At 46.7% G+C, this 26983-nt stretch overlaps 1 protein-coding gene across 3 annotated transcripts in view; it reads right to left on the reverse strand.

Annotated features, from left to right (window-relative positions):
* Positions 1 to 26983, reverse strand: part of FAM184B (family with sequence similarity 184 member B) — a 61471-nt gene that overhangs the window by 26698 nt on the left and 7790 nt on the right. For all 3 annotated transcript variants that reach the window (XM_081162172.1, XM_081162174.1, XM_081162173.1), the window contains exons 2-6: positions 9715 to 10467; positions 8837 to 8972; positions 7318 to 7457; positions 6552 to 6758; positions 1459 to 1569 (exon numbers count right to left, since the gene is read on the reverse strand). In XM_081162172.1, the coding sequence (XP_081018298.1) occupies positions 1459 to 1569; positions 6552 to 6758; positions 7318 to 7457; positions 8837 to 8972; positions 9715 to 10467 (1347 nt within the window). The remainder of the gene's footprint in view (positions 1 to 1458; positions 1570 to 6551; positions 6759 to 7317; positions 7458 to 8836; positions 8973 to 9714; positions 10468 to 26983) is intronic.

Below are 26983 nucleotides of genomic sequence, written 5' to 3' on the forward strand. Positions count from 1 at the left end.
TCCATCCCTACTAGGGAGGCAGCCAATGGATGTTTCTCTTTCATCGATGTTTCTCTCTCCCTCTCTCCCTTCCTCTCTCTTTCTAAAAAATCAATAAAACATATTTTAAAAAAAAAGAAAAAAGAAAAGGTTAGAGAAAAATATAATGTGTGTACTCATCACTGGGCTGTAGAAACCACACATCACAAATACAGTTGCCACCTGTGCTTCCCCAGCCCTGTCAGCCTTTCTCCCTTCTAGAGATGACCCCGGGCTCAAACTTGGTTGTACCATTCTCACGCATGTCTCTGAACTGAACTCCACTGCGTGTATTCCTAAACATCATTACTGCTTTGCACATGGCTCTGGATCTTCAAAGCTCCCCCAGGAGGCTGTGATGCACGGCCTGGGCTGAAGAACCAATTTCAGGGGTTCCTATGGGATGGTGGGTGCAGGGCTCATCTGGAAGGTGTGAGGGATGGCAGGGGAAGCAAGAAAATCTCTTTAGATGTTTGTTTTTGTCTAATCAGCCTCAGGAGTGAACCCTGTTTCCAGCCCCCTCTCCTTAGTAACATGGGTAACAGCTCGTTTAAACTTTGACCTTGGCCTCTGGGTGGTCTGGACAGGTGGGCCCATGAAGCCAACTCTGTTGTTCATCTGGTCTACATCCAGTGCCTACCCCTTTCTCCCTTGCCTGCCTCCACCATCGAGGCCTGACAGCTAAATCCTCGCTTTACCAGGCTGGCCATGCGACACAGATGTTAGCCCCGGGGAGAGGAGGAGTCAGCGGGGCTTCCGCGAATGCTTTCTGATGCCTGATGGAGTGGGCAGGCCTGGTCATCACTGCTCCGCCCTGCTTCCTGGTTTAAAGTTGGACCTGACAACTGGAGCGGCAACAGACATTTGGAACCTGAGCTGACTTCTCCATTCGATGCAGCAGGAACAGTGCCCAGGGCCCACGCTACTTTTAGGGGCCATGAAAAGGTTTTAATTTCTTTTAAAATCAGAAAGAAAAAGATACAGCCTGGCTATATTCATCATCATATGAATGCAGTCATAAAATAGAATTTTTATTTTTTATTTTTGATGAAGGAAAGAGGCCATGATGGCAAAAGTGTCTAATGCCCACAGAAGGGATAGCGAGCCAGGGTGAAGGAGCGATCAGGAGAATCGCAGGTTTACTAGCTTGGTATCCTCTAGCCACAGAATCAACACTAGCAGCCTCCTGCCTCCTCTCATGTGCGACATGAAATGCCTCTTTGATAAGCCTCTGTAAGTCAGGTTCTCTGCTACTTGCAGCTAAAGTTATGCTCCCTGAGAGCTTCAGCTTTCTTGTGCCGAAGCCCTTTTGTTTCTTCTGTGGACGCTGAATGTAACAAGGTTGGGGCAGTTCCCTGAGATTCCTGTCATCTCAGTTAACCCGCAACTCCTCAGGCCCAGAACCATCCCTCCCAAGCCCTGCATTGATTTGGGACTTACCTGGAGAAGAGAATTCTGGAGCTTCACATTTAGAGCCGCTTTCTCTTCTTCTAACTGCTTTATTTCATTTTCTGATTTCTTTTTCACTTCCTCCAGCTGTGCCTCTATTTCCTAAATGATGATTAAGAGAATTAGCCACACCAGGCACAAAAACATGAACAGGATACACCCTGCCTTGGCCCCAAAGGGGTTCAAAGAAGTTTATGAGAGTCATAAAATATTGCATAGGAACATAAATTAGAGATATAAGAAAAGGTGAAGAGAAGTGTTAAGTTCTTACCATGAAGTCTGATACATGTAGGGGGAAGAAAGGGTAGACCCCTCGCTTTAAGTTTTGTAGTGTCAAATAAGGAAAGAGAATCCTCATTACTGATACAGTTCTCAGTGTCCCATAAGTCAAAAAGCCAATTACATTCTCAGATTCAGGGAAATAGTAAAGGCAATATATATAGGAGATATTAAGTCATTAGTGGAGATAAAAAAGGAATACCAAAAATATTAAATGAGTAAAAAATAAACAGAAAAAGAGGTAAACAGAAAAGAGATAGAAGTGGTGAATAGGAAAAACAGCAAGATGGTAGACAGTGACAATTACATTAAGTGTAAATGGCCTAAATGACCTCCAAAAGTCAGAGATTGTCAAAATGAATTAAAGAGTGAGACCCAGCTATACCATAAAAGCATTTTGAATAGAAAGACACAGGTAGGTTACAAGTAAAGAAATGGATTAAAACCCACAGTACAATACTGACCATAAAAAAATAGAATGTCTATATTTTTATCAAAGTAGATTTCAGGACAGGAATATTTCACAAATGATTAAAGGGCTAAGTCATTCAAAAGACAATAATCCTAAGTGTACATACATCTAATAAATAAGTCTGAATTTATATAAAGCAAAAACCAAGGAGAAATAGAAAATTTGACAGTTTAAATTTGATAATAATAATAATTATTAATAATCAACAGAACAACTAGAGAAAGATTAGTGAGGAAATAAGACTTGAACAACACTATCAACCAGCACAACCCAATCATCATTTATAGAACACTCCACCCAACAGTGGCAGATCCATATTCTTGTCAAGTGCACAAGGACCATCCATCAAGATAGACTATATCTGAGCCACAAACAAGATGAATAATTGAAAAGGAATGAAATTATAGAATCCATTCTTTGACCACAAGGGAACTGAATGAGAAATCAATAGCAAAGGGATATCTGAAAAGGCCCCAATATTAAGCAACATATTTCCAAATAACCAGGAATATTTTTGGAGTTGATAGAAAAAAGTTAGGGATAAAATCTGAGAAAATCATGCACACCAATAATTATTATTTAAAGTAGAAAACAGAGACCTAGAATGGTTTGGGGTGATTTTTTTTTAAAGTCTGACAGTGAGTCTGTTTCCCCAGACACAGTGCTTCTTACACACTGACTTGAGTCTGGTGTTTGAGGGTGTGTCTTGTCTCTCCTACTAGAAGGCAAGCCCCCTGAAGGAATGAGTGATTCCTGTACCTCTGCATTGCTCAAAACACCGAGTACACATTCAATAAACGGTAAACAAACAGTGAGTGGATAGCAGCAGGTGAGGACCTGAAGGCTGCTCTCCAAGGCCCACGGCATGTGTCCTTTCTTATGCCACACAGGCTTTGGAGTCAGACAGGCCTGATACACATCCAGCTCTGTCATCGCTTAGCTGTGTGACTCTCAGGTCACTTAGTCTCCTGGGTTCCCCATGTGTGAAACAGGAAAGCCCCTGCCCACAGGGCGGAGGTAAGGGTGGAATCAGGGAGTGGAGAGCTGCTCCTTTTGGCTGCTCAGCATCTGACCCTCCTCCCGGTGTCTGGGAAATCCTCCATCTGATGCATCAGAGCCCTCCTTCCACCACAGAACCTGAAAACGGCACACCTACCTTCCCACACTCCCTTGCAACTGGGCATAGGCATGTGACTGAGGCTCCACCAGACACGCCCAGCCCAGGTTTTGTACAAGCAGGAGGCACACAGATCTAGCGACTTCAGTTTCCAGGGCAGAAGAACTGGTCATTCGAGAGCAGCACTGACCAACGGAACTCTGTGATGATGCAGTGCCCTAAGATAGACTATTCAATACGGTCGCCACTAGCAACATATGGCCATTGAGCACTTGACATGTGGCTAGTTCCACTGAGACACTGACTTTTAAATTTTATTTAATTGTATTAATTTAAACATACGTAGCCACATGTGTCTAGTTGCTACCATGTGAGACAGGCTGGCTCTCCAGGCCAGGGTCCAGTACTGGTGGTGTCGGCAGTGAAACTGCAGGTCTGGGCTCAGAGGTGGCAGCAGGGGGTGTCCTCAGTAAATGGACATTCCTGGCTGGGTAGCTGCCCAGTTCCCTGGTCTTCCAGAAAACTACTCATTACTACCCGTTACTACATTCCTCTTCCACCTAAACGGCGCAGGGTGTGTGTGTGATGCTCGCCACCGAGCCTCCTAAGTGATACAGGAGAGCTGCGGAACGCAGCAGGATCTAGCACAGCCCAGGAGGCACTCAATACATTTTCCCACGCTCTCCCCAGGAATCGATGTAGGCAAGTGCTTATTCTAGGACGTGTGCTGTGTTCTGTCTGTCAAGATTATGTGTTAATAGCATCTAATTCCGTGGATAAAGAAGACAGACAGGCCTTCTGGGTCACCTCCAGCCCATCCCCTGGAGTATCTTCTTCAGGTTAAGGTAGCATTCAGGATACACATACCCACAGCAAAGGACTCAAAGAAATAGTGTGCTCTTCACTCTAGAGGGGAGATGCTGTCTATTTTTAGTCCATGAACCCTACATTTGGGGCCTCTTCCAGGTTTTACCTAATCTGCACGGCCTAATTTATACAATTTATATCCTCAATTTATAGTGATTACCAAAAAGTAAAAAACTGGTCCCCACACCAAACCCAGGAAGAAACGCAATTTATTTCTACACGATTCACTTCCCAAATAGACTCCTGCCCCCTGATTAAAGCTGAAGTGGGATTTCTACGCTCAGAGTCAGGCTTGGCTGACAGGTTACCAGGGCAACCTGCAACTCCGGGAGAGCTACCGTCCCTCCCGCGGACTGTGGCTCGGGGTGGGAAGATTGTTCAGCTGTGAGTCTGAGAATTGCATTTGTGCAACCAGTCACAACTCCTGGAGAGAAAAGTGCTTTCAATACAGCTGCTTCCTCCCCGGCGCCGGGGTGGGAAACCATGGACTCGGGGGGCAGGTTTTAATACTGCCTCTACCACTCACTGTCTGTGTGAGCTGAAACAGAGCCTTTTTAAGCCTCAGTTTTCTCACCTCTAAAATGGGGATATGAACACCCCTTTTTGTAATGCTGTTGGGAGGATTCGATGTGTTAATAAGAATTAAGTGCCTTTTAAGTATAAAGCCTAGTGGGTTCTAAATAGTATTATCAGATGATGTCACACAATGCACATGGTAACTAATTGTAGCCACCGTTTATTGAACGTTTACTACATGCCATGCATTGAGCTAAGAGTGCAGATATAATGCCACATTAAATCCAAATAATGAGCCCTCAAAGTATGTAGCCTTACTTCAAAACCAGGTTTCAGAGTTTGAGTGACCTGTCCATGGTCATACAGCTAGTGGGAGAGTCAGGACTAGTCTGGGTCTTTCATGAATTCACGCGTTCACCCAACACATATGTGTTGAGTACCTACTACTCTCAACTGTCACACATGCTGCATTCCTAAGTGACATATGATTATCTTTTAGGGAAAACTTACAAGCTGATGGTATAGACTCTTGGGTTGTAAAGAGGCTTCTTGGAATACAATTGCACCCCCTTATCTGAAGTTTTGCCTTCCGTGGCTTCGGTCACCCACAGTCAACTGCAGTCCAAACATATTACATGGAAAATTCCAGAAATAAACAATTCATGTTTTAAACTGTGTGCCATTCTGAGCACTGTGATGAAATCCAGCACCATCCCACTCCGTTCTGCTGGGACGTGAATCGTCCCTTTGTCCAGCGTCTCCACACTGTATAAGCTCCCCACCCATCAGTCACTTAGTAGCCATCTGGGTTATCAGGGCGACTCTCATGGTATTACAGTGCTTGTGTCCAAGTCACCCTTATTTTACTTAATAATGGCCCCAAAGCCATTCACATAACTTTCATTGCAGTTTATTGTTATAACTGTTCTACTTTATTATTATTGTTGTTAATCTCTTATCATGCTTAATTAATAAATTAAACTATATCACAGGTAATGTATGCATAGGAAGAAACAGTGTATATAGGATTCAGTACTATCCAAGGTCTCAGGCATCTACCAGGGGGGTCTTGGAATGTATCCCTCGTGGCTATGGAGTGATGGCTATAATTAAAGCCCCACTTATGTTCACAATAATATTAACTGTTTTCCTAAAACATTCACATACGTTATTTGCTTTCCCAGCAAACAGGAGAGATGAAGCCTTACATTCCTCCTGAGCAGAAAGCCTCCCCCTTTGGTGGGAGGTTGGAACAGGACCCGGAGGCAGAAAATCTTCCCCCACATCGCCAGGCGCTGATTAATTACCTGCATCTGCGCAGAGCCTACTCAGCCTCAGGCGCTAGACTGATGCTTTGTTTTTCGCACATGGATTCCCTTATTTAATTCTCGTATTCTATGAGGTGTTTTGTCATCTAGCTTTATACATGAGGAATCTGAGGCTCCCAGAATCTCTCTCTGAGGGGCCCAGGTTAAATTAACAGGCTGTGGTCACAGAGCCAGAGGGTGGCGCAGTTGGGGATTTGAGTCCAGGCAGTCGGCCAGCCTGAGTGCTTGTTTCACGCTATTTCTCTGTTTTTGCTGAGTGGAGTTGAATTTGCCTGTTAAACGCTCAGATGGCACTATTCTAGCCCATGTCAATGAGTCCAGGCCCACGGTCTTAGGGTGTCCCCACCTCCTCCAAAAGACCCTGAAGCCCCTCTGGACGAAGAACTAGCTTAGATCTGTACACTGCAGGGGCTCAGTAAACGTTTGAGGAAGGGAAGGAGAAATAAAAGAGGCAAGGGGGAGTCAGGAAAAGGAAAGGGAGCCGCGTCCGTGGAAGCCATCTCACCTCCTGCAGCCGCCTCCGGTCGGCCTCCGCCGACGAGCGCACCGACTTGATCTCCGCGTTGTGTGTCCTCACCAGGTCTTCCAGGCGCTTCACCAGCTGCTCTTTGAGATGTTTCTTCTCCTCCTCTGTCTGGTGTTTGATTTTACGAAGGTCCTCTTCGTATCGCTGCTTCATGTGCTCCGTCTCCACGCTCGCCTCCTTCTCGGTCTATAAAAAGAGACAGGGCCTTGTAAGCGGGCCGGAGGGGGGTGAGGAGCCGGGAACCACCGTTTCTTTTCTATGCAGCCTTTACAATGTTTATGTGCTGGTTTTACAGCCTGTTTCACAAGGTGCAATAAAGTTTATAAGACTATACATTTGAGGTTTGTAAGAGACTTGACTTTACGCACCATCAGAAAAGGGCTCTTTGGAAGAGTGTATCTCCTGTCACAGGACCAGATAGTCGGGTCCACAGAGTAATGGTTTCTAAAGAATGCTTTCTTTGTTTGGACTGGGAACATGTAGTGGGAATACTAAAGCAAGTTTCCAGTTTCCCAGGAGTTGACGATAAGGAGTTGGGAGAATTCTGCTACGTTCTCAGCCTCCTAGTTTTTAATGACATGAAGTTGCCGGGAAGTTGGCTGGAATTCAGACCCACGCGTCCACCCCTGGAGCCATGCACCTGCTGCTTCTAGGTGGATCCCCCGTGGTTGGGGATGGGTCTCCACCTGAAGCTATTCTGGCAAAGCCTCCTGTGTCTTCACCCATAGTGCTGGGCCACACACACCTGTGTATCCGGGCCTCCTTTCGTACACGGACACTCCTTGGGAAGGTTCTCATCTTGCTGAGCACGGGGACTGAGGGCTTCCACATCCTTCGCTTTCCCTAAGACTTCATTCTCTGAAATTCGCTCTGTTTTCATGTCATCTACGAGCAAAAGGTTCAACATGGTTTGGAATGCCCTTGGCCTTGGCCTCAGTCTGAGGTCTTTGGCAGTTGGGACCCCATTCTGTTATTCAGCAATTTTGCCCACCAACCCCCTATGAAATCCCTGCTCCATGGCCTCCTGGCCTTCAAGCATGGTCAAGGTGATGACTGTCATCTTTACTGGAGCAGCACCCTGAGTTCACATAGTTGTCCTCTCTTCTTAAGCTAGTTATCTTCAGATTTTGTGATTGTATCTTCCATAGGTTAAAAAAAAAATTGAGCATATCCTGGATATCTGTACATTCAAAGGATTTAAACTGAGAGGAACTTCAAGGATAAGATAAAAATAAATATAACTAAAATCGATCATTTTCTTCCCGCATTCCCCAAGGTACCCAGTCCCTGCTTTGGAGACCACTGCTCAAAACCCTCCACATGCTCCGGTTCCACTCGAACCTCTCCTCCTCTGCGCCTTTCCAGTCCTGGGTGGCTCCTCCTTTCCCAACACCTCATCTTCCCACAGCCTGGGCCATGCCAGTGATACCAAAGCGGCTGTGGGCTGCCATGTAACTGTCCTCGGCACCCCCTGGAGGCAGAACCCATGCTGTGTGCCTTTGCTGTCTCTCCCAGTGTCAAGCTGGTCACACTATAGGTACTGGAGAACTTTCTGATGAGGAGGCCTAGGGGGAGGGGCTCTGGAATCAGATATTCTTAGACACGAGCACCAGCTCTGTCACCAAGCAGTCTGGTTGGCCTTGATGGAGCCGTTTACCCTTTCTCAGACTCAGTTCTTCATCTGTGACATGTGGACATGTGATACTGACACCACCTATCTCACAAAATTATTGGGAATTTCCAATAACGTCACTGTGTAAAATAATGTTGAAAATATGAGGTGTGCGATGGTTACCAGAGAAGAAGGGGGCGGGGGGAGGCTGAACAGGGGAGAAGGGGCCAAACATGTGGTGATTGAAGGGAACTAGACTTCAGGTGGTGAGCACACAATAGAGTTCACAGGTGCATTAATGACGCTGTGCAACTGAAATTTAACCAATGCTATCTCAATAAATTACAATTTTAAAGAGTATCAAGTGTTGTCTAAGTGAGGGGGAAAAGCCAGTGCTAAGAGGTTCGGGCACTATAGTGGGCCTGGTGGGGAAATATTTGGGAGCAAGGGTTCCTTTTGCATCACACCTTTTAGAGATTTGGCCTGGAGCAGCGCTAGGTGTTGGCTCACCTGTGTCTCCCAGGGACGGGACTGGCCCACCAGGCGGAGCAGATGAAACAGCCCTGCCCCTCCACGCTGCTCCCTCAACAGCGCCAGTCCAAGCTGGCGGCTAACCATCCACCTGGGAGGAAATCATTCTAGGGCATCTCACCAGTTTTCTGTGTCATGTGACACTCCTGCAGAATTAGTCTGTCTTTGGCCACGGCCAGCTTCTCCCCGAGTTTTTTTGCAGTGCTTTTCAACTCTGAGTTCTCTTGTCGAGCCTCCTTGAGCTGCATGTCTAGGTCCTAAACAGAGAGACAGTGTCTCATTTCTCAGGTTTCAGTTTCATAGCCAACATCAGATCTGAGCCGCGGGGAAGTGCAGAGCACAGGCCCTTAGTCCTTGGAATTCAGTGGCCCAGGGTTCATCCAATCACTACCCATCCTCTGATTGGCTGTGTGACCTTGGGCAAGTTAGTTAACCTTTATGTTGTGAGGATCAAATAAGATAAAGTATCTGGGACAGAAAAAATGCTCAGGACGTATTAGGAATATGAGCCATTGCTCCTTAAGGATGGGGCTCTGCAAGTCTGTGGGGCTCACATAACTGACTTAGTGGTCTGGCTGTCCACGAATACAAAGTCCCAAGGATTTCAGGATGGGCAAGTCGTTATGAAATGAGCAGGGTCTTTAGAAATAGGCTGACCTAAGGTAAAAATACTTATTAGCTGTGTGCCCAGCTAGTTCAGTCCTTAAACCCCTCAATTTCGGTCTTGTCTTCTCATCTATTAACTGGAAGTCTAAGCTCTCTGAAGTCGGGGGCCAAAATTAACTCACCATGTGTCTCCTGCACATAGCCCTGGCCTGGCACATAGTAGGTGTTCAATAAATATTTGCCGAATCAATGTGGTTGAACTCAGTGGGGATAATAAAGCTCACTTCAGTAGAAATCAAGTGCTTCTCACAGCGCCTGACACATAGCAGGTGCTCAAAATTAGGGGGAATGTTTATTATCCCATTGGAAAGTGAGGGAGGGATCTTGCTCTACCTGGATCCTTTCCTTCAGCTTCTGGGCATACTTCTTCAGGTCACTTATCTTGCGGCCTCTGTGCTCCAGATCCCCTTCCAGCTTCCTGACCTGGGCCTGCAGGGCCGACTCCTGGACCTGGAAGTTCTTGCGGAGGTCGGTCTCCTTCTCCTGCCACTGCCAGAGCGCCTCGCTCACCGACTGCTGCATGGCCTGCCGGATGGCCTCGTTGTCCCGCTCGTAGGTGGCCTGCAGCTCCTCGGCCTTGCGCGCATAGTCCTTGCTCAGCTGCTGGTTCTCCACTCGCAGCCGCTCCACCTCCAGCAGGACCTCCCGCATCTCGGGGCCCGAGCTCGGTTCTGCCTTGGGGTCAGGGCCCTCCTGGGAGAGCCGGCCCCACTGGGGCGCCTCGTGGCTCATCAGGTGCCGCAGTCTCTTCTCGTAGTCAGCCTTGAGCTCCAGCATCTCCTTGGAGAGGGTGAGGACCCGCTCGGCGTGCTCAGCCTCCACCCTCAGCTCCCGCTCCTTGGTCTGCAGCCTGCAGGTGGCCGACTGGGCCAGCGCCTCCTGCGTCAGCCTCTTCTGCAGCTCCAGGGCGCCCTCCAGGGCCTGGATGCGCTGCAGCAGGGCCTCCTCCTCTGCGCGGCCCTGCTCCTGCAGGAGCCTGGCCTCGGCCTGGGCCACCGCGCTCCGCAGCTCCTCCTGGTGGGCTTCGCGCAGCGCCTCCATGCTGGCCTCCGCCTCGTCCTGGCGGGTGTTCAGGGCATAAATCACCTGCAGTTAAAGCCACAGAGCCGTTAGTGCGGGGGTGTGGGGGGGTTAGGGCCAAGTGACCACAGGTGCTCCTTTGTGGTGGTGACTCGGCCCATTCCCACGAGTAGCACCTGAGAAGAGGGTTGTGTGGAAGAATCGTCCCCAGCAGAAACCCGTAAGGGAACAGGGACATGGTGGAAGCAAAGGAGGGGGTGATATGACATAAAGGCCCCAAGTGGGTGTCTGTGGCAGTGCGCCCTTGGGGACCCCGGCAGCGCTGTGGGAATCCAGTGAGGGTTTAAAGCTCTAATTGGTTAAAAAAAGATCACCTTGGGACACGAAACACTGGAAAATAGAATTCAGCAATACGTAAAAAGATGTTTTCCCCAACTCACTTCATGGCAACTCACTTCTTCCAGCTGCTTAGGTCAAATTTTAGAGTGGACCACTAAGCACGTGGAAAGATGCTCAGCATCACTAGTCAGCAGGGAATGCAAATAAAAGCCACAATGAGATACCACTTCACTTCCGTTTGGATGGTTATTGTAAAAAAACCAGAAAATCAGCCTTGATGAGGATGTGGGGGAATCAGGACCCTGTGCATCGCTGGAGGGCATGTGAGATGGGGCTCTGTTGTGGAAATGATATGGAGCTTCCTCAAAAAATTAACCACAGAGTTACCAATAACCCAGCAGGTCCACTTCTGGAATTTCAGCTCCAAAACCACCGAAAGATGGGACTTGAGTAGATATTGGTACACACGCGTTCATAGCATTATTCACGCTAGCCCAGCGTCCATCAACAAATGAATGGATAAACAAAATGTGATACAGACATATAATGGGATATTATTCAGCCTTTAAAAGAAATTCTGGCACATGGCACAACACAGATGAACCTTGAAGACATTACGCTGAGTGAAATGTCAGTTACGAATGGATAGATGTCACATTATCCCACTTACATAAGGTTCTCACAGAGATAGAAAGGAGAATGGTGGCTGCCAGGGTCCACAGGGCGGAGGGAATGGGGAATTGTTGTTTAATGGGTATAGAGTTTCAGTTTGGAAGGACGAGAAAGTCCTAGAGATGGTGGTGATGGTCACATAACAGTGTGAATGTACTTAATGCCACAGAACTGTGTGCTTAAACATGGTAAATTTTATGTTATTTATATTTTAGCACAATAAAAAAATGGTTTAAAAATTTACTGGAGCCACCCTGTCTCTCACATCCCACATCCACCCCATCAGCTGATCCCAAACCTCTTCACTTCTCACCATTCCAGACTCCCCTTAATCTGGGTCATGAGCACCTCTCACCTGGACCACAATGGCCTCTTAATCCTTACTTCTATCTTGCCATCTAGAGCCTGCTTGAAGTCAGTCAACTTCTATTCCTGTCCGGTCAATGCTCAAAGCCTTCTGATGGCTTCCCAGCACACTCAGGAATAGCCAGAGCCCTGGATTTGGGTGTGGAAATGCCCTAGAAGCGCAAAGGTCATGTAGTTGCTGTCCCTCCCTTAATGGAAATGGCTCGGAACAGGTCCCAAAGAAGGCTGTGCTCCTGGGCTGTGCAAACGGGCTTGGAGTGGAATTTTAGATGGAGTCCAAGATGCTTAATTAAAATCTCACCATCACTATTAGAAAGCTGTTGCTAGGCGCCTAGCTGTACAAGGCATTGAGCTGCGAGGCATGAGCTTCCGATTAACTGCAGCCCAAATGTCTCCCAAACCAATTCAGATGGAGACCTAGCTGAAAGGTAAGGGCAGTCTCTCCAGAAGGCTCTTAATTAGAGCCCCCCCCTTACGAGCCCAAGCGAACACTCACACAGACACAGGCCTGCCTGCCTTCCAGTGAGCTGCACAAGATGCGGGACCTGGCAAGGAACCATCCTGTCATTCAAATTCTGAATGACTTGTTTACAGCTTTTGGGAAGGCAAAGACTAGCAACAGCTCCCTTGGTTGGCCAACTTAGTCCATAGATGTGCATATGTGCTAGTGATACATTTTATTCTGTGAATAAAACCAGCACAGAGGAATCTTAATGCCTCTTGCAGGAAATATTTTAACAGAGACGTAATCCAGTAGGAGCAGCAAACCTGTAAGCACGCATACGAAAGAACTGTGTGACCTCAAAAGCAGAAATAGCCACTCCTCAAGTTTATCTGTTTAATTATGCTTTTAAAAATGTAAATTCTGAAAGCAGGCTTTGTGTACATATCTACATAGACATGTATATCCATTTGCTCCATATAAGTGATACAACAATGAGTGCTGTTACTTTTACTTCCCAAAAGCAGTTTTACTTCACAAAGCAGTTTTACAAGGCCAACCCCACAGTATGAAACATAAAGACATTGAATGCCCATATTAAATAAATTTTTACTTTCTCCACTGTTCTCTGGGGGGGAAAAAATCTCTTTAAACATTTTTCAATCCACTTATTGTATCTTCTGCATAATCCTCAGATAAACAGTATGTTTCGAGCTAAATATCCTTGTCCAAACACCTTAACAAAACCCAAAGATCCATTTATGACACACGGGTCACCTTTGCAAGCTCTCTTCCCAGCCGTGGCTGAGTTTCTGTGCTCTGGCTGCACGTGGCCTTCAGCACAGCAGCAGGGAGTTCTGTTCTCAATTTATGGGTGGTGGTAGATGTTGCTCACTGATCATCTATGCCAGAAAGAGAGGGCCACACTGGGTCAAGTTCATGGGCCAGACCATCTTTTGTCTCTGACTTGTGCTGCTAGAAGCATCCAGGGGAGAACAGAGTCAGGACTTACTCAACTTTGTGTCCAGTCTCCAAACAGTGGGCCAGGAGGCACACAGTAGGTCCTGTGTGAGAAGCTACTGAATGAGCAGGGGCTGTTTTGTTACACATCATTGTCTCCTCACCATCTAGCAGAGCCCCTGGTCCAGAATTCAACAGAGGGTAAATGAATAAATGAATGAGTGATGAAAGAAATGAATGAACAATTCTATATGACAGAGAGAAGAGAGAACGCCACTCAGGTGTGTTAAATGCACGTGAAATTTATGGTGGGCTGCCTTGGGAGAAAGGCATGCAATTGTTATCCTATCTAACTGGTAAAAATTGCATTTTGGTGATTTTACTCACCCCTGGTTATAAAATCAGAAAATAGTAGAAATTATTCATCAATAAACATTTAGTGAGCACCTAATATGTACCAGACTCTGAATCCAGACCTCTTTTGGAAAGCAATAGCTGCCAAACTCCTATTAGCACATTCTGGGAGTGAGTATCTGGGAGGTGCCAGGGTGGGTTCTGATAATGAAATCAAGTATAAAATCACCTCTATTTTCATTAATGGTGACAGTCTTCTTATCTTAGCTGACTTCCCTTAGCCAGTCTTTTAAAGTCTGCCAGTTCTAAGGGCAGAAAATGTATTTGGCACATTCTCCTAAAAGTCTCGTCTTTGCTTTTAAAAAGAAAAGTCCAGGGGCTATGGAATAATGCCCTTTCAGCATTTCTTGGCCTGAGCCTCCCTGTCCAGTAAAAATATGTGAAATCCCCTTTAAAATCTTTCAGCAACCAAATACTAGAAATGTACAGATTTAATAATCAGGACTCTTCTAGATACAAAAACAGAAACCCAAACCCAGGCTGGGAAAAAGGCAATTTTTTGGCTCATGTACCCGAGAAGCCCAGAGCCAGTGCTAGCTTCAGGTAAAGATAGATCCAGGCTCTTAAATGATGTCACCTTGACTATCTCTTACCATCTCACAGTTTTGCTTTTCTCTGAGTCGGCTTTATCCTTTGGCAGGTTTTTGGCAAAGTAGCCACAGGCAGCAAGCACCAAGATTACATTTTGTCAGCTCAGTGTGTCCCCAGAAAGAGTTTCTCTTTGTCAACAGTTCCAGTAAGTCTCAAAGTTGACTCCATTCGCCTGAGCAGGGTCATGGGTCTAACGCTAATTCCTACGGCCAATGGGATAGAATACACCGATTGGTTAATTTCAGGTCATGTGGGGTCCCGGATAATGGGATTGAACTTCCTCAACCACATGGACTGAGGAATGAAATGGGGTGAGCGGCCAGCATCTCAATGGAAACTGGAAGTCTAGTGCCAGAAAAATGGATGCTGTGTCAGCAAGAACAGACGTCTACACAGCTGATAGACCTGACCCTTCAAAGAAAGCCCAGTGAGGTTCACAGAGCACCAACTTCAGAACTGGAGGAAATAGAACAATGGGTTAGGATTTGGTCTCTACTCTCATAGAGGAAACAAGAAGCACTTATGCACGCACACAGGCACATGCGAAACATCCAGGTGGAAAGAATGCCCTGTGGGGCACTGGAGGATGCACAGGGCCAGTGACAAGGGACCTGAGTTCCGAGGCCCAGTCCTGCCCTTCTCAAGCAGCAGGATCTAAGACAAGTCCTTTAATCTCTCTGAGAAAACTAAGTTTATTCTCTTAGTAACGAAATGGTTCAATGAAACTGATATTTTCCAAAGGGAGTGGATGTGAACAAGGGAGCTCAAGGTCAAATGGGCTTGAGGCGTGGTTAGGCAGTTCTGTTATAAAGACATTTAATTGGTTTTGCCCCAACAGTTGGTTACCGAGTTCCTTTCTTATTATAATGCCAATTAATACCCCTCACTTATTTTGGGATGTGGTAGGCCAGGAGTTCTTCAGGTTTTGCCCTCTGTGAGCTAAAGTGTCAAAGAACAAATGATGGAGAGCTCAGGGCTTATAGCTCCTTCTACGGGCACAGTCGGTGCAGGCAGGCCCCGAGGACAGGCAGGGTGTGCTCTGGGGGCAGGGTGAGGAAGACCTCTGTGGAGAGTCTGGGCCTAGGCGCAGAGGGAGCGAATGATGCCCCTGGAGAGCTGTGAGAAATACTCATTTAAGACTCATAGAACGGATCTCAGCATGCTACTATAGTCATTTTTAGATGGTGGAATTAGAGGGGATTTTAATTGTTAAAAATTTCTTTTTTGCTTTTTTGCATTTTCTGGTTTCCTACAAAGTACATATTACTTGGTAAATTAAGATGATCAAAGGAAAGAAAAATTATAAAATATTTTTTAAATCCCAAAATGATATAAGCCAATTAATCATGTGACTTTTTTCTATCTAATATCTATTTGATAAAAAAGGAAAGTTATTCACATGAATGGTAACTTTGAAGGCTTCTTTCTTAAATGCGTTTTTTAAAATAATAAAGCAAGTGTAAGGATGACGATTATAAAAAACAAACCATTGTCTATTCAATGTCTCATTTTTCCTCATTTCTCCGGCTCTCAGTTCAGGTGCTCTGGACCCTGAGAGGATGCTGAACTTGCAAAGCCCCGGCACAGTGAATGCACGCTCAGTCAACCTGCAGGTGACATTGCAAGCAGCACAAAAGCAAAAGCAGCAGGTGTCTTTAGGACACACACTCACACATGGTACTGAACTCATCGCGTGTCAAACAGAGGTACAGAGAATCCTGCAGTGCTGAATTCAGGATGAGTGACTATTCTTACACAGTTTCCAAAACCTGGGATGCTCAGCAGCCCCTTTTAAAAGGACACAAATAGATGATGATGGTGATGCTGACAGTGAGGGTGATTCTGACAATGCTGATAATGGCAACTAACAGTTCCTGGGAGTTTATAAGGTGCTAGGCACTGGGCTCACAGCTTTATACACCCTCTCTCATCTAATTCTCACAATAATCCCACAGCAGGCAAGTCTCATTACTGTCTAGTGTTACAGATTTTTTTTTGTTCTCTGATGTAGCTCACATTCAGAAACCAGCCAGTTTCAATTCAACAATCTCCATTCATGGAAGTCCTTGTCTTCATCAAGTGCCATGTTAGGAGCAGAGGGATGCAGAGATATGAAAGCCATGGTCCTTACCCTGGGAGCTTACAATTTAGTGACAAATATTTAAGAACAATCAGGAAATGGTGTAAAATGACATAATTGCTGGGGATCTTGAGGAGCCTGAGTTGTAGAGTCAAGGACTTTGGCTTTTACCTAGAGATGAGAGTTCCTGGTGGGTTTGATGAGAAGGGTGGCCATGATCTGACTTAAAGGGGATCATTCTGGATGCTAGGTTGAGAATAAACCATAGGGGGACCAGAGTTGGAGGAGGGAGCCAATTAGGGGGCAATGATCTAGAGGACAGTCATCGGGAATCACAACACAATGTGTCCCACAGTGAAGTCATCCTCTACCTCTTGTTACCCCATCCTCCAACCTACTTCTCGATGTCATAAGACAATCACCCTAGGTGGGATCCCAGAAGTTCTCTTTGGTCCTTTCCTCTTCCTCCCAGGACACGTCCACTCAGGTACTGAAGACTGTACAGGCTCAACTGCTGGACAGTCCTCGCTGCCATCCTTCTTGCCATTCCTCCTCCTCCCCTTGCCCCTCAGGCCCTCACCATCCCAGCCATGTCTCCCTGGTGCCCAGCTCCCTTCCTTCCAGGCTTCCTCCATGCTGCATCCCAAGTCATTGCACTGAAGGTAGCAGCTCACAGCACTGCCTGGGGGGCTCCCCACTGCCCACCCAATAACACGATACTCCTCAGCCCTGCATTTAAGACTCTGCACAAGCCAGCATCAAATCCTGCCACTGCCCCTCAGACCCCAAGTGACAGCAATGCTGGGTTACACACTGATTCCTAAACAAGCAGCACACTCAGATCCTGCCCCCTCTGCTCACACCTCTCCGCCTGTCTGGAATGCCTCCCTGCCATTCTCTCCCTGGTGAAATCCTCAACATGCAGTCCCGATCCAATGTCACCTGCTTTCCAAAAGCTCCTCCATGAGGGTTCATTCATTCACTGAGTCCCTCAGCAGGTAGCTGGGCACCATGAGTTATCTCTTCTAACCTGAGGACAGGTCTCTTCCAGTATGAAGACAGGGAGAGAGATGAGCATTCTCTTATTGGTGTTCCTCTCTTTTTTTCAAAGAGATTGGGGTAAACTGATGACTTCCTTCTCTGCTCCCACATATCCATTCCTCTTTGGAGCCCCTTATGGCACCAGATCCTGTTCTGTGGCAGAGACCACTCATGTTGGGAAAGGCAGTCTCATGCAGGCAGTCTTTCCACCCCTGCTCGACCACAGGAAGAAGGGCCTTGGGCCTGAAACACCTCCTTACCTGAAGATAAAGGGCCCACACAGCCTGTGCCGGGCTTTTCACCTCGTGTACAGATCTTTCCCAGGTTTAAGATCAATGTGTGCTCATTTGTTCTGCTGAAGCCTGTGTGTCGATGGCCCCCAGGCATGCTCCCAGCTGTCAGTATTTCCGACTGCAACTGCACGAGGGAGGGAAGGATCCTCCTGCTGCTGCACAATTGCTGTGCTGGCTGCTGGAGCAGTCGTTGGCCAGGAGGGACCCACGCACAATATGGGAGCTGATCTTTCTCTCCTGTCTTTATATGACTAGAGCATTGGCTGTTCTCTCCAGTGCTTGACTGCGCTGTGTTTTCCTTGGCAACTCCAACACCAAGAAGTAGTGGGTAGAAGTGTTTGGACTTTCATGTCTGGTAGCTGGCATAGTTATGATCTTTGCTTTTCTCCATGAAATTGGAGTCCTCCCCTGGCCTTGGTAAGCAGTGGACGGCATTCTGCTCCACACGCTGCCTACCCCTGGAATCTCAATTTTTAGTTGATATCCTGCTAATATATTCAATTTTCCAGAGTCTCTTGCAGCTGGTTATGGCCACATGGCTAAGTTCTACTTAAGAAAATCTAAGCAAGAGTATTATGTGGGCTTCCAGGAGGTCTCATTAAGTGGGAAGGGTGGTATACCCTTCTTTACCCCTCTCATTCCAGCACTGTGGAAAGCGGGTGCCACGGCCGGAGCTCCAGCAGTTATCTTGGACCATGAGGTGAGCTTGAGGATGAAGCCTTGCAGCTGGCATGGCAGAGCAGAGAAATAGAAAAGCACGAATCCTCCATCTCACCCTTTAACTGTGCAGCTCTTTTACGTGAGAGAGGAATAAAATTCTCATTAGTTTGGGTTTTTCTGTTACACATAGCCAAACCTGATGTGAAGTAATAAGAGGTCCATATTTTGTCTTGCTCACTTTTGTGTCTCTACCTTGCCCGGTGTTTGGCACAAAATAGGTGCTCATGAGAAATGTCTGATGAATCGTATACAAATCTGTATCTATTAAATGGCCCACATGACAAAGACAATAGAAAATGAATATTATGCCTGCATATATAAAGCATATGCAGGTATTTGTAGTTCAGGGAACATTTGGGGGGTAGTTAGGAATTTTTCACTGTAGCTTTTAGGAGCCAGTTGGGCTGTTGTTTACACTCTTCACGTCTTGAGATAACACACAATCGGCGAGCGAGTGGTTTCAGGATTATCTGTATTTAATATGATAAAAGATAACTGTCACCGGGAGCCAACCTCTAGGCCCCCAGGTGCTCTGTAACGTACAGCCTCGTGGGGCTTATGTTTCATATCATGTATTTCCTTTCCAGCGCAGCGGGCTTCACTGTTGATTCTCCACGCAAAGTGAGCTGCAAAGCCATGTCCTGGAGCTTTGTAGCAAATAGGAACAAACAAACAACTCATGATTTTTCTTAACAAATATATCCACCACCAGTTTCTTGTAAGGAGAAAGAAATGACCCTCAGAAAGTGAAACATACTTCTCCTTACACACACATTCCCCTTTTGTTCAGTCGTTTAGAGAATATTTACCAAGAACCCGCGATATGCCAGGCACTGTTCTCGGTCGTGGGGCTACCAGCACGCTTAACACCCCCCCAAATCCTTGTGCCATGAAGCTAACATTCTGGAGAGTCAGGCAGTCAGCATGTTAAATAAGTAAAATAAATAATTTGCTGGGTAGTGATAAAGGCTAAATAAAAGAACAAAGCAAAGAAGGAATATTTAGGGGGTGGAGTTAACATTTTACAGGGCACTGAAGGAAGGCTTCATGGAGAAGTCAACGTGTGAATGAAGGTCTGATGAAAGTGAGGGTGAACAGTGAAGTGCCCAAGGGAGAGCACTCCTGGCAGAGGTGTAGGAGCAGAGTCCTAGAGGTGCGGGGTGTGTGTGTGTGTGTGTGTGTGTGTGTGTGTGTGTTCATGGATCTGCAAGGTCAGTGTGGCTGGGGAAGGGTGAGCAATGGGGAGTGCAGCAGAGGTGAGAGGGGGCCAGGTCATGGAGGTCCCACAGGTCATTGAAGAACTTGGGTTTTTACCCCGTGTGAGATGGGAAGCCCTAGAGAACCCTGAGCAGGGCAGCATGATCTGATCCATATTTTCGTGTTTTTTTTTTTTTTAATCTGTTTGTTTTTTAAATATATCTTTATTGATTTCAGAGAGAGGAAAGGAGAGAGAGAGAGAGATAGGAACATCAATGATGAGAGAGTCATTGATCGAGCCCACAACCCAGGCATGTGCCCTGACCGGGAATCGAACCCCGATCGCCTGGATCCCAGGTCGACGCTCAACTGCTGAGCCACGCCCAGCCGGGCATGATCCACATTTTCGAAAGCTCACTCGGGCTGCTGTGTTGAAAAGGGGTCCGGATGCCCAGATACCATCTTCCATCAGCCACTTCCCCACGTTTCCCTCTTCATTCCTTCGCCAAAGAGCTGTTTTTTGTTGTGAAGATAATTTAGATGGCTATTTTTTTCAGGCCTGGGCTTTTGCATGTGTTTCAGAAATGTGACGTGCATTTTTCCCCAAGGCAAGAGGTAGAGATGGCTTTGACCTCTCGAGTTTGTTGAAGCATCTGGGGGAGAGCGACCTGTCATTTTTATTGCATAAGTGAGGCTGCGCCCATGGTGAGGCAGAAGGATAATAAATAAGATTCTTGGAGGCCTTTCTATGGCACTTGGCAGGTGCGATGCCTGAGTGACACGTGCCCCCTGCTCGGGGATCATGCGATGCACTCCAAGCCACAGTGCTCTACATGGCACATGACCTCGGCACCTGATGTCATTTTCCCTTTCTGCTCAGAAAGTTTACCTGATTGAAGGGCGTAAAAAAGTCAGGTAAGCTTAATACAAATGGGAATAAAAGATAGTTGGGAAAAGGTGGGCAAAAGGTGGATCGGCCTCTTTTGGTCAATTCAGACCTTATAATTTATAACCCTGTTATAAAGACAACACATTTTAAATTCAGTCGAACTTTTCTCAGAGGCAGTCCAAGTCTGACGTCAGCTTGGGCATCCTATCCTATCCTTGAGATTCAAAGGAAACGTGGCTTGAACTTCCATTAAATGTACAGTGGGAACCCCAACACCATCCGCCTTTGGGTTTTCAGTCCCCTCTAGCTCCAGGTTCCTGCTTCCACTGGACTCATTCTCTTTAGGGATCAGTTCACTGTCCTGTTGCTGAAGTCCTCAGTCTGTGGTATTTTGTTATGGCAGCCAGAGCTGGCTAATACAGATGCCAACACCTGGCTCTCCCTACCCTAGCCCATCACTCAAATGACACCCAGGCCACCAATGACTTTTATAATTATAGTGATTTTTTTCAGAGCCCAACCCACTTTCCCTCTTTGCACCATCTGCCACCAGTCAACACTACCTCTGGAAGGCTCTCCTCCCTTGGTTTCTGAAACAGCACCTTCACTTGTGTCTCCTGGCACCTCTCTGAAGGCTCTTTTTCATGGGTCAGCAATGCCCAAGGTTCCATCTTTGACAGCTTTCTTTTCTCCCTCTGCAAATTCTCCCTGGGAATGTTGCCAAGAGACCTATTTCCATGAGGATCTTGGACAATCTCCTCCATACCAATGAATGGAAATACCTAGCATAGAGTGGGCTTGTACTAAATGAACAAATAAACAAACTATCCTCTACGAGCTGAGAAACCCTAAAACTGAATCTCTAGTTTAGAGATCTTTTCTGAGTTCTAGCCCTCCTGCCTTAGGGAGGGATTGCCCACAATAATGCCATGTAACAAACCACCTCCTAAACTTGAAAGAACTTACAACGAGGTGCATTTATTCTCACGTAGGTTAACTGGGATTAAGCTGATCTAGGCTGGACTGGGCTGAGATCTGCCTTACGTTTCAGGTTCCATGTCTGCTGGGCTTGGCTCCAGGCCCTGAGCTGGATTCAGGTCTGCTCCCTTAGGGCCAGGCTGTAGGGGCAGTGGCCACCCAGTACATGCTTTTTTCAAGGTGATCACCAAACCGCACAACACAGTTAAGGCCTCTGCTCCTTTCACATCCTTTAACATTCCAAAGACCAAAGCAAGTCTCAGGGAGAAGCTCGTCATCAGTGGGATGAGGCATGATCTCTGCCCGTGGGCATGGGAGGGGATAGGAGCAAGTGCATGTCTGCTGAACATCCGAACTAGCACAAATGTACGTCGGATTTCCTACGGGACAGCCCCCCTCCAATGTCTTACAAGCCCCTTAAGTTCTCCATGTTGTTTGCTATGAACCTGACACTCTGCCGACTCCCTCCTTCTGTGGGGGTGGATCCTTTGTCCACAACCCACTAGCAGGGGATCTTACTGAAATTGGACAGAACACCTACTTCTTTTTTTAAAAAATATATCTTTATTGAGAGGAAAGGAGGGGAGAGAGAGAGAGAAGCATCAATGATGAGAGAGTCATTGATCGGCTGCCTACCCTGCAACCTGGGCATGTGCCCTGACCGGGAATCGAACCCCAATCTCCTGGGTCCTAGGTCGATGCTCAACCGCTGAGCCACGCCCGGCCGGGCCAGAACACCTACTTCTACTGCCAACTATCCTGAATTCTGCATCATGGAGCCCCTTGCTGCCCTGGCCCCCACAGCGGAACAGCTCTCCCTTTGCAGACACAAGCTCATTTCACTCCTCTGTCGTCTGTGCTTCTCAGACGCTGTGTCCCCGCTACTCTCAGTGGGACATTCATTCCCCAGTTCCCATTGGTTCAGTGCTGGTTCTTTCCCTGACTCTCAACCAGCTCCCAAGGGCCCACTACGCCCTGCCCTGCAGCTTGCCTAGGTCACAAAGAGGAGACTGGATGCTGGATGGTCCTTCTGAGCACTCACCTTCTACTCTGGAAATGAGCTTCTCTGCACCAGCTCTTTTCTGGGGACAGCAGCTCATGGACTCTGCCATGAGCCACCTCTCTCCCACCAAAGGAGAGAGGGGTCAGCGAGTGAGTCACTTGTTAGCTTTTGCTTTCCTGTGGTCTGGTTTCGATTATGTTCAGAGCGCACGCACACACACAACCATAACCCAAGACTCAGCTCTAATCTCCTCCCTCATTTTTATGTGGGCTGTCGCCGGACAATTTGATAGGCTTTCTCAGGACAAACGGGCCCTGCTCCAGGGGCTGAGGACAGGAATAGCAAGTCTGGACAGATGCACTTTGGCAGCCCGAGGAGGCGAAGCTTTGCGAGATGAATGTCGGCAGTGTTGCTGGCCCTGGCCTGCTGTATTAATTTCTCCTTTACAAGGAAGCTGACCCATTTTTCTAGCCCATGGCTCTAATGGACTTTTTATTCAGAGGCCATCTTTCTCCCACATAAAGACTGTATTGTATTTAATGATAAGCCTTTTAATGGAATTTGCTATTTCTGGGTCTCTGGGAAAATGCCATTAATGAGCTTGCAAGAGCCAGGACTGGCAGATGTTTGAGGGGCATGCTTTCCAAGGGCAGACTCCCCTGGCAGGAAAATGAACGAAACCCAGAAACAGGTTCTTTTTCACTTTCTTGGAAATGGTCTGGCTTAACTGAAACTGTAATGCAGACAAACTTTTAAAGACAGATTGCTCTCCCCACAGCAGGCCTCCTCACATCACGCTCAGGCTTCTTCACGGGCACTGGCCAAGGGCAGGTGTGCAGGGTGACCAGCGTTAGCCTGCTCGGTTTCCCCACGTCTTGGCCTGGCTTTGCACTCTGCTGATGATTTCATTGGGATCGGGATGCCAGGAGCATCTGTGGATGAGAGCCAAGCAGGAGCACGCACGGAGGACATTGGGGGTGGGGGTGGCATAAACAGCACTATCTTCACATCACTCTTTATTGCCTGGAGCCATTCAGCTCTGGCCCCAAGCCCAGCAAAACAGAAGCTTTCTGGTTCAACAGTGGTGCCCTCCTTCACAGAGCACTTTACTGCTCATCTCATTAATCGGCAGGGTCCTTCCAAGTCCCACCTCCAACTGGGAATGGCTCACTGAAGACATGGAGAACTTCTCCTCAGGGGGTTCTGCCATTTTGGCAGCATCCCTTGGCACTTCCTGGGGTGTACTGCACCCCAGCAATGCGTCAGCATCCTTACAGATGCGGGCGCACCTGCCCTGTAATATGTCTCCTACTGGCACCCCCTGGGACCTGGCCCTAATGGAGGTGCTAGAGACATATAAATAAGGTATAAGATGAGGTCCTTGTCCTCAAGGATTTAACAGCTCAGAGTAACCCAGCTCATATTATTGAGATGTCATTGAGAGCAGGCGCTGTGAGACAAGCTGTTAGAAGTTCAGAAATGAGAAAGACAAAATCAAGCCTGGATTATCTTTTTAATTTTTTAAATCTTCACCCAAGGATATGTTTTTATTGATTTTAGAGAGAGGAAGAGAGAGGGAAACTGTAATCGATGTGCGAGAGACGCACTGATCGGTTGCCTCCTGTACGCACCCCAACCAGAGATCAAAGCCTTGACCTTTCGGTGCATGGGACGAAGCTCCAACCCACTGAGCCACACCCGCCAGGGCGAGTCCGGATCTGGCTTGCTCAAACCATAGTCTGCAGCATCACCTGGGCTGGTTTAGAATGCAAATGCCCAGGCCTCACCCTTGATTGGCTGAATGACAGATGCTGCAGGTGGCCCTGGCCATTTGCGATTAATATTAATATGTGAGCAAAACTGGCCTACAGAACTTCTAGAAAAGTAGAGGAAATAAGACAAACGCAAAGTCTCTCTGCTCCCAGAGGGGGCAACAGGCCAGGAACTATCACACAGACTAGAGATAACCAGCCTGCTGCAGTAGTTTTAGGCTAAAGTCACAGTCACCAGTGTCGTTTTTAAAACGCGCAGTTGCCTGAGCTCCACCCAAAGGTTTTAATTCCCTGGTTTTAATCTGTATTAAATATGCTCCTGAATTGATTCTGACAGTTATCAGAGGAGAGCACCTCAGCAGGGGTCTGAGAAGGAAGAAGCCCTAGGTCACGGTCAAGAGGCTATCATGATAGAAAGTCAGTCTATTTGATGCCTGTGGCTGTCATAACAATTCACCAAAAACTCGTGGTTTAAAGCAACAGAACTTTATTCTTGGTCCTGGAGGTCAGAAGTTTGAAATCAAGGTGCCTGCAAGGCCACATCCCCTGAGGCTCAGGGGGAGAATCTATTCTTTGCCTCTTCCAGCTTCTGGTGGCTCCAGATTCCATGGCTTGTGGCCGCATCACTCCAGTCTCTGCCTCTGTCTTCACATGGCCTTGGCCTCTTCTGTGTCTTCTCTTCTGTCTCAAATCTCCCTCTGCCTTTCTCTTATAAGTATAAGCACACCCAGATAACACAAGACAATCTCACTGCAACATACTTAATCATATCTGCAGAGCAATCCTTTTCCCAAATAAGGCAGCATTTGGAGGTTCCAGGGATTCGATAACTTTTGGGGGGCCATTTTTGGTTTCCCACAGCAGTTATCAAGAGATGACAGCACCTGCCAAGTGTACAATTAGCACAAAGCAGTAAAAGACTGAACAGTCTGTTGGGCTTTGCAAGGTTAACAAAACAAGAGCCTGAAGTTCAAGGAGTAAGGTTATTATGGTAGCTGTTCAGGATTCCGCAGGCAGGGGCACCTCTTTTCAGGAAGATTTGACACCCATTCTGCCTCAGAAGACTGGGCACAACATTATTTCTGATGGTGACGTCAAAGTTTGGCAGTAGGTCTTTCTGCTTTGTGTGCCGAAGGCTGCACAGCTAAGAAAAAGGCGTCCTCGTGAGACAGGAACAAGACCTGGAGAATCGCTGGTGTGCTCACTGCTGGCTCCCCTGGACCCTGAGCTGTGAAAGAGAAAGCTGCCTGTTTCCCTGACGCCTTGAGCAACCTGGGAGCATTTTCCAGCTACATCCTCTTGCCCTGGAGGCTCAGAATATAGCGAGTAACTTCAAATAGGTCCATTAAACAGTCATAATGTGAACTGACAGCCTGAGCCCAAGATTATGTCACTATAGTTTGAAAATAATTATGCCATTGTCTCCGTAACTGTGAGAGTTCCGCCCACGAAACTGTGCGGGTGTTTGGATTGCAAGAGAAGAGCGTTGTAGTAAATGCCTTTTAAAATGGCAAGCTTCGTAGTGCACAAGTCAGGATTTCAGTTCATCTTGTCTGTGTGATCGCTGAATACTCCTCTCTCCAGGTCTCGCTCTCCCAATCTTCCAGATGTTCTTTTACAAGAGTCTAACTGTAACAAAAGTGAGTGCTGCTCACAGAAACCTACCCCAAGGGAAAAAACCTAGCAAGAGTGCAGGGATGAAGTCTCAAGAACACCTATCATGCCCTAGCTGGTTTTGCTCAGTGGTTAGAGCATCGGCCTGAGGACTGAAGGGTCCTGGGTTCGATTCCAGCCAGGGGCATGTACCTCAGTTGCAGGCTCGATCCCCCGCCCTGGTTGGGGTGCGTGTGGGAGGCAACCAATAGATGTGTCTCTCTCACATCAATGTTTCTCTCTCTCTCCCTCTCCCTTCCATCCTCTCTGAAAAGCAATGGAAAAAATATCCTCGGGTAAGGATTAAAAAAAAAAAAGGCCCATCACCATATTAATTATAATAATGGAAAACTGGAATCAATCAAAATGTCCACCAATAACAGTCCCTGCCTGTCTCAGGGAACCTTCCTTGATCCCTCGGACTGTTCAGTGTTTTCGAACTTCTTGCTCGGTAACACATCAAAATGGTAATTCAGTTTTTGCATAAAAATAGTAGAAGCTCTTTTAACCAGTCTCCATTCAATCAACATGTGGACAACTTAATACCCTTCATCCTTGCACTGGAAAACCACCACACTTCTGCTCACATTCATTGTCACCTGCTAATGCCAGTGGTATTTGCTATTGTAACTAGGTAACTTAACACCATACTACATTGATTATATATGAATGTCAAAAGTAAGTGGTGTGCTTCTGAAAACTGGGTTGAATGCTTTGGAAAGACTGAATAAAGGCAAGTTACTAAAGCAAAAAACCTAGTATCAAATTAGGTGTGAATACAGAAGTGAAAAGTTTTAAAGGTTTAGAAGGATTTGGAACTCACACTTGAATCACATAATTTTTACATGTAACAAAATCTTTTTGATATTTTTTCAAGCATTTATAATTATAAAAACCATTCTTGACTCACAGCCATACAAAAAATGGGCAGTGGGCTGGATTTGGCCATAGTTTGCTGACCCCGTCTTACATTTAAAAATATAAATTATGTTTTGTATGTGTTAGGTTTTTTCTTCTATGATTTTCATTTTTAATTATTCAGATGTTCAAATGACAATGAACAAGAGGCTTTCTATTCTGTTTGTTCATATTCTTTCTACTTCTCTTGCTTGTAAGGTCCATGAGATAAGGGTTCTACCTGGCAAAAAAATAGGTGCTCCGTAAATGTTACT

The sequence above is a fragment of the Miniopterus schreibersii genome (genome assembly GCF_964146895.1).
Source record: "Miniopterus schreibersii genome assembly, chromosome: 1".
In the NCBI taxonomy this organism is placed as follows: domain Eukaryota; kingdom Metazoa; phylum Chordata; class Mammalia; order Chiroptera; family Miniopteridae; genus Miniopterus; species Miniopterus schreibersii.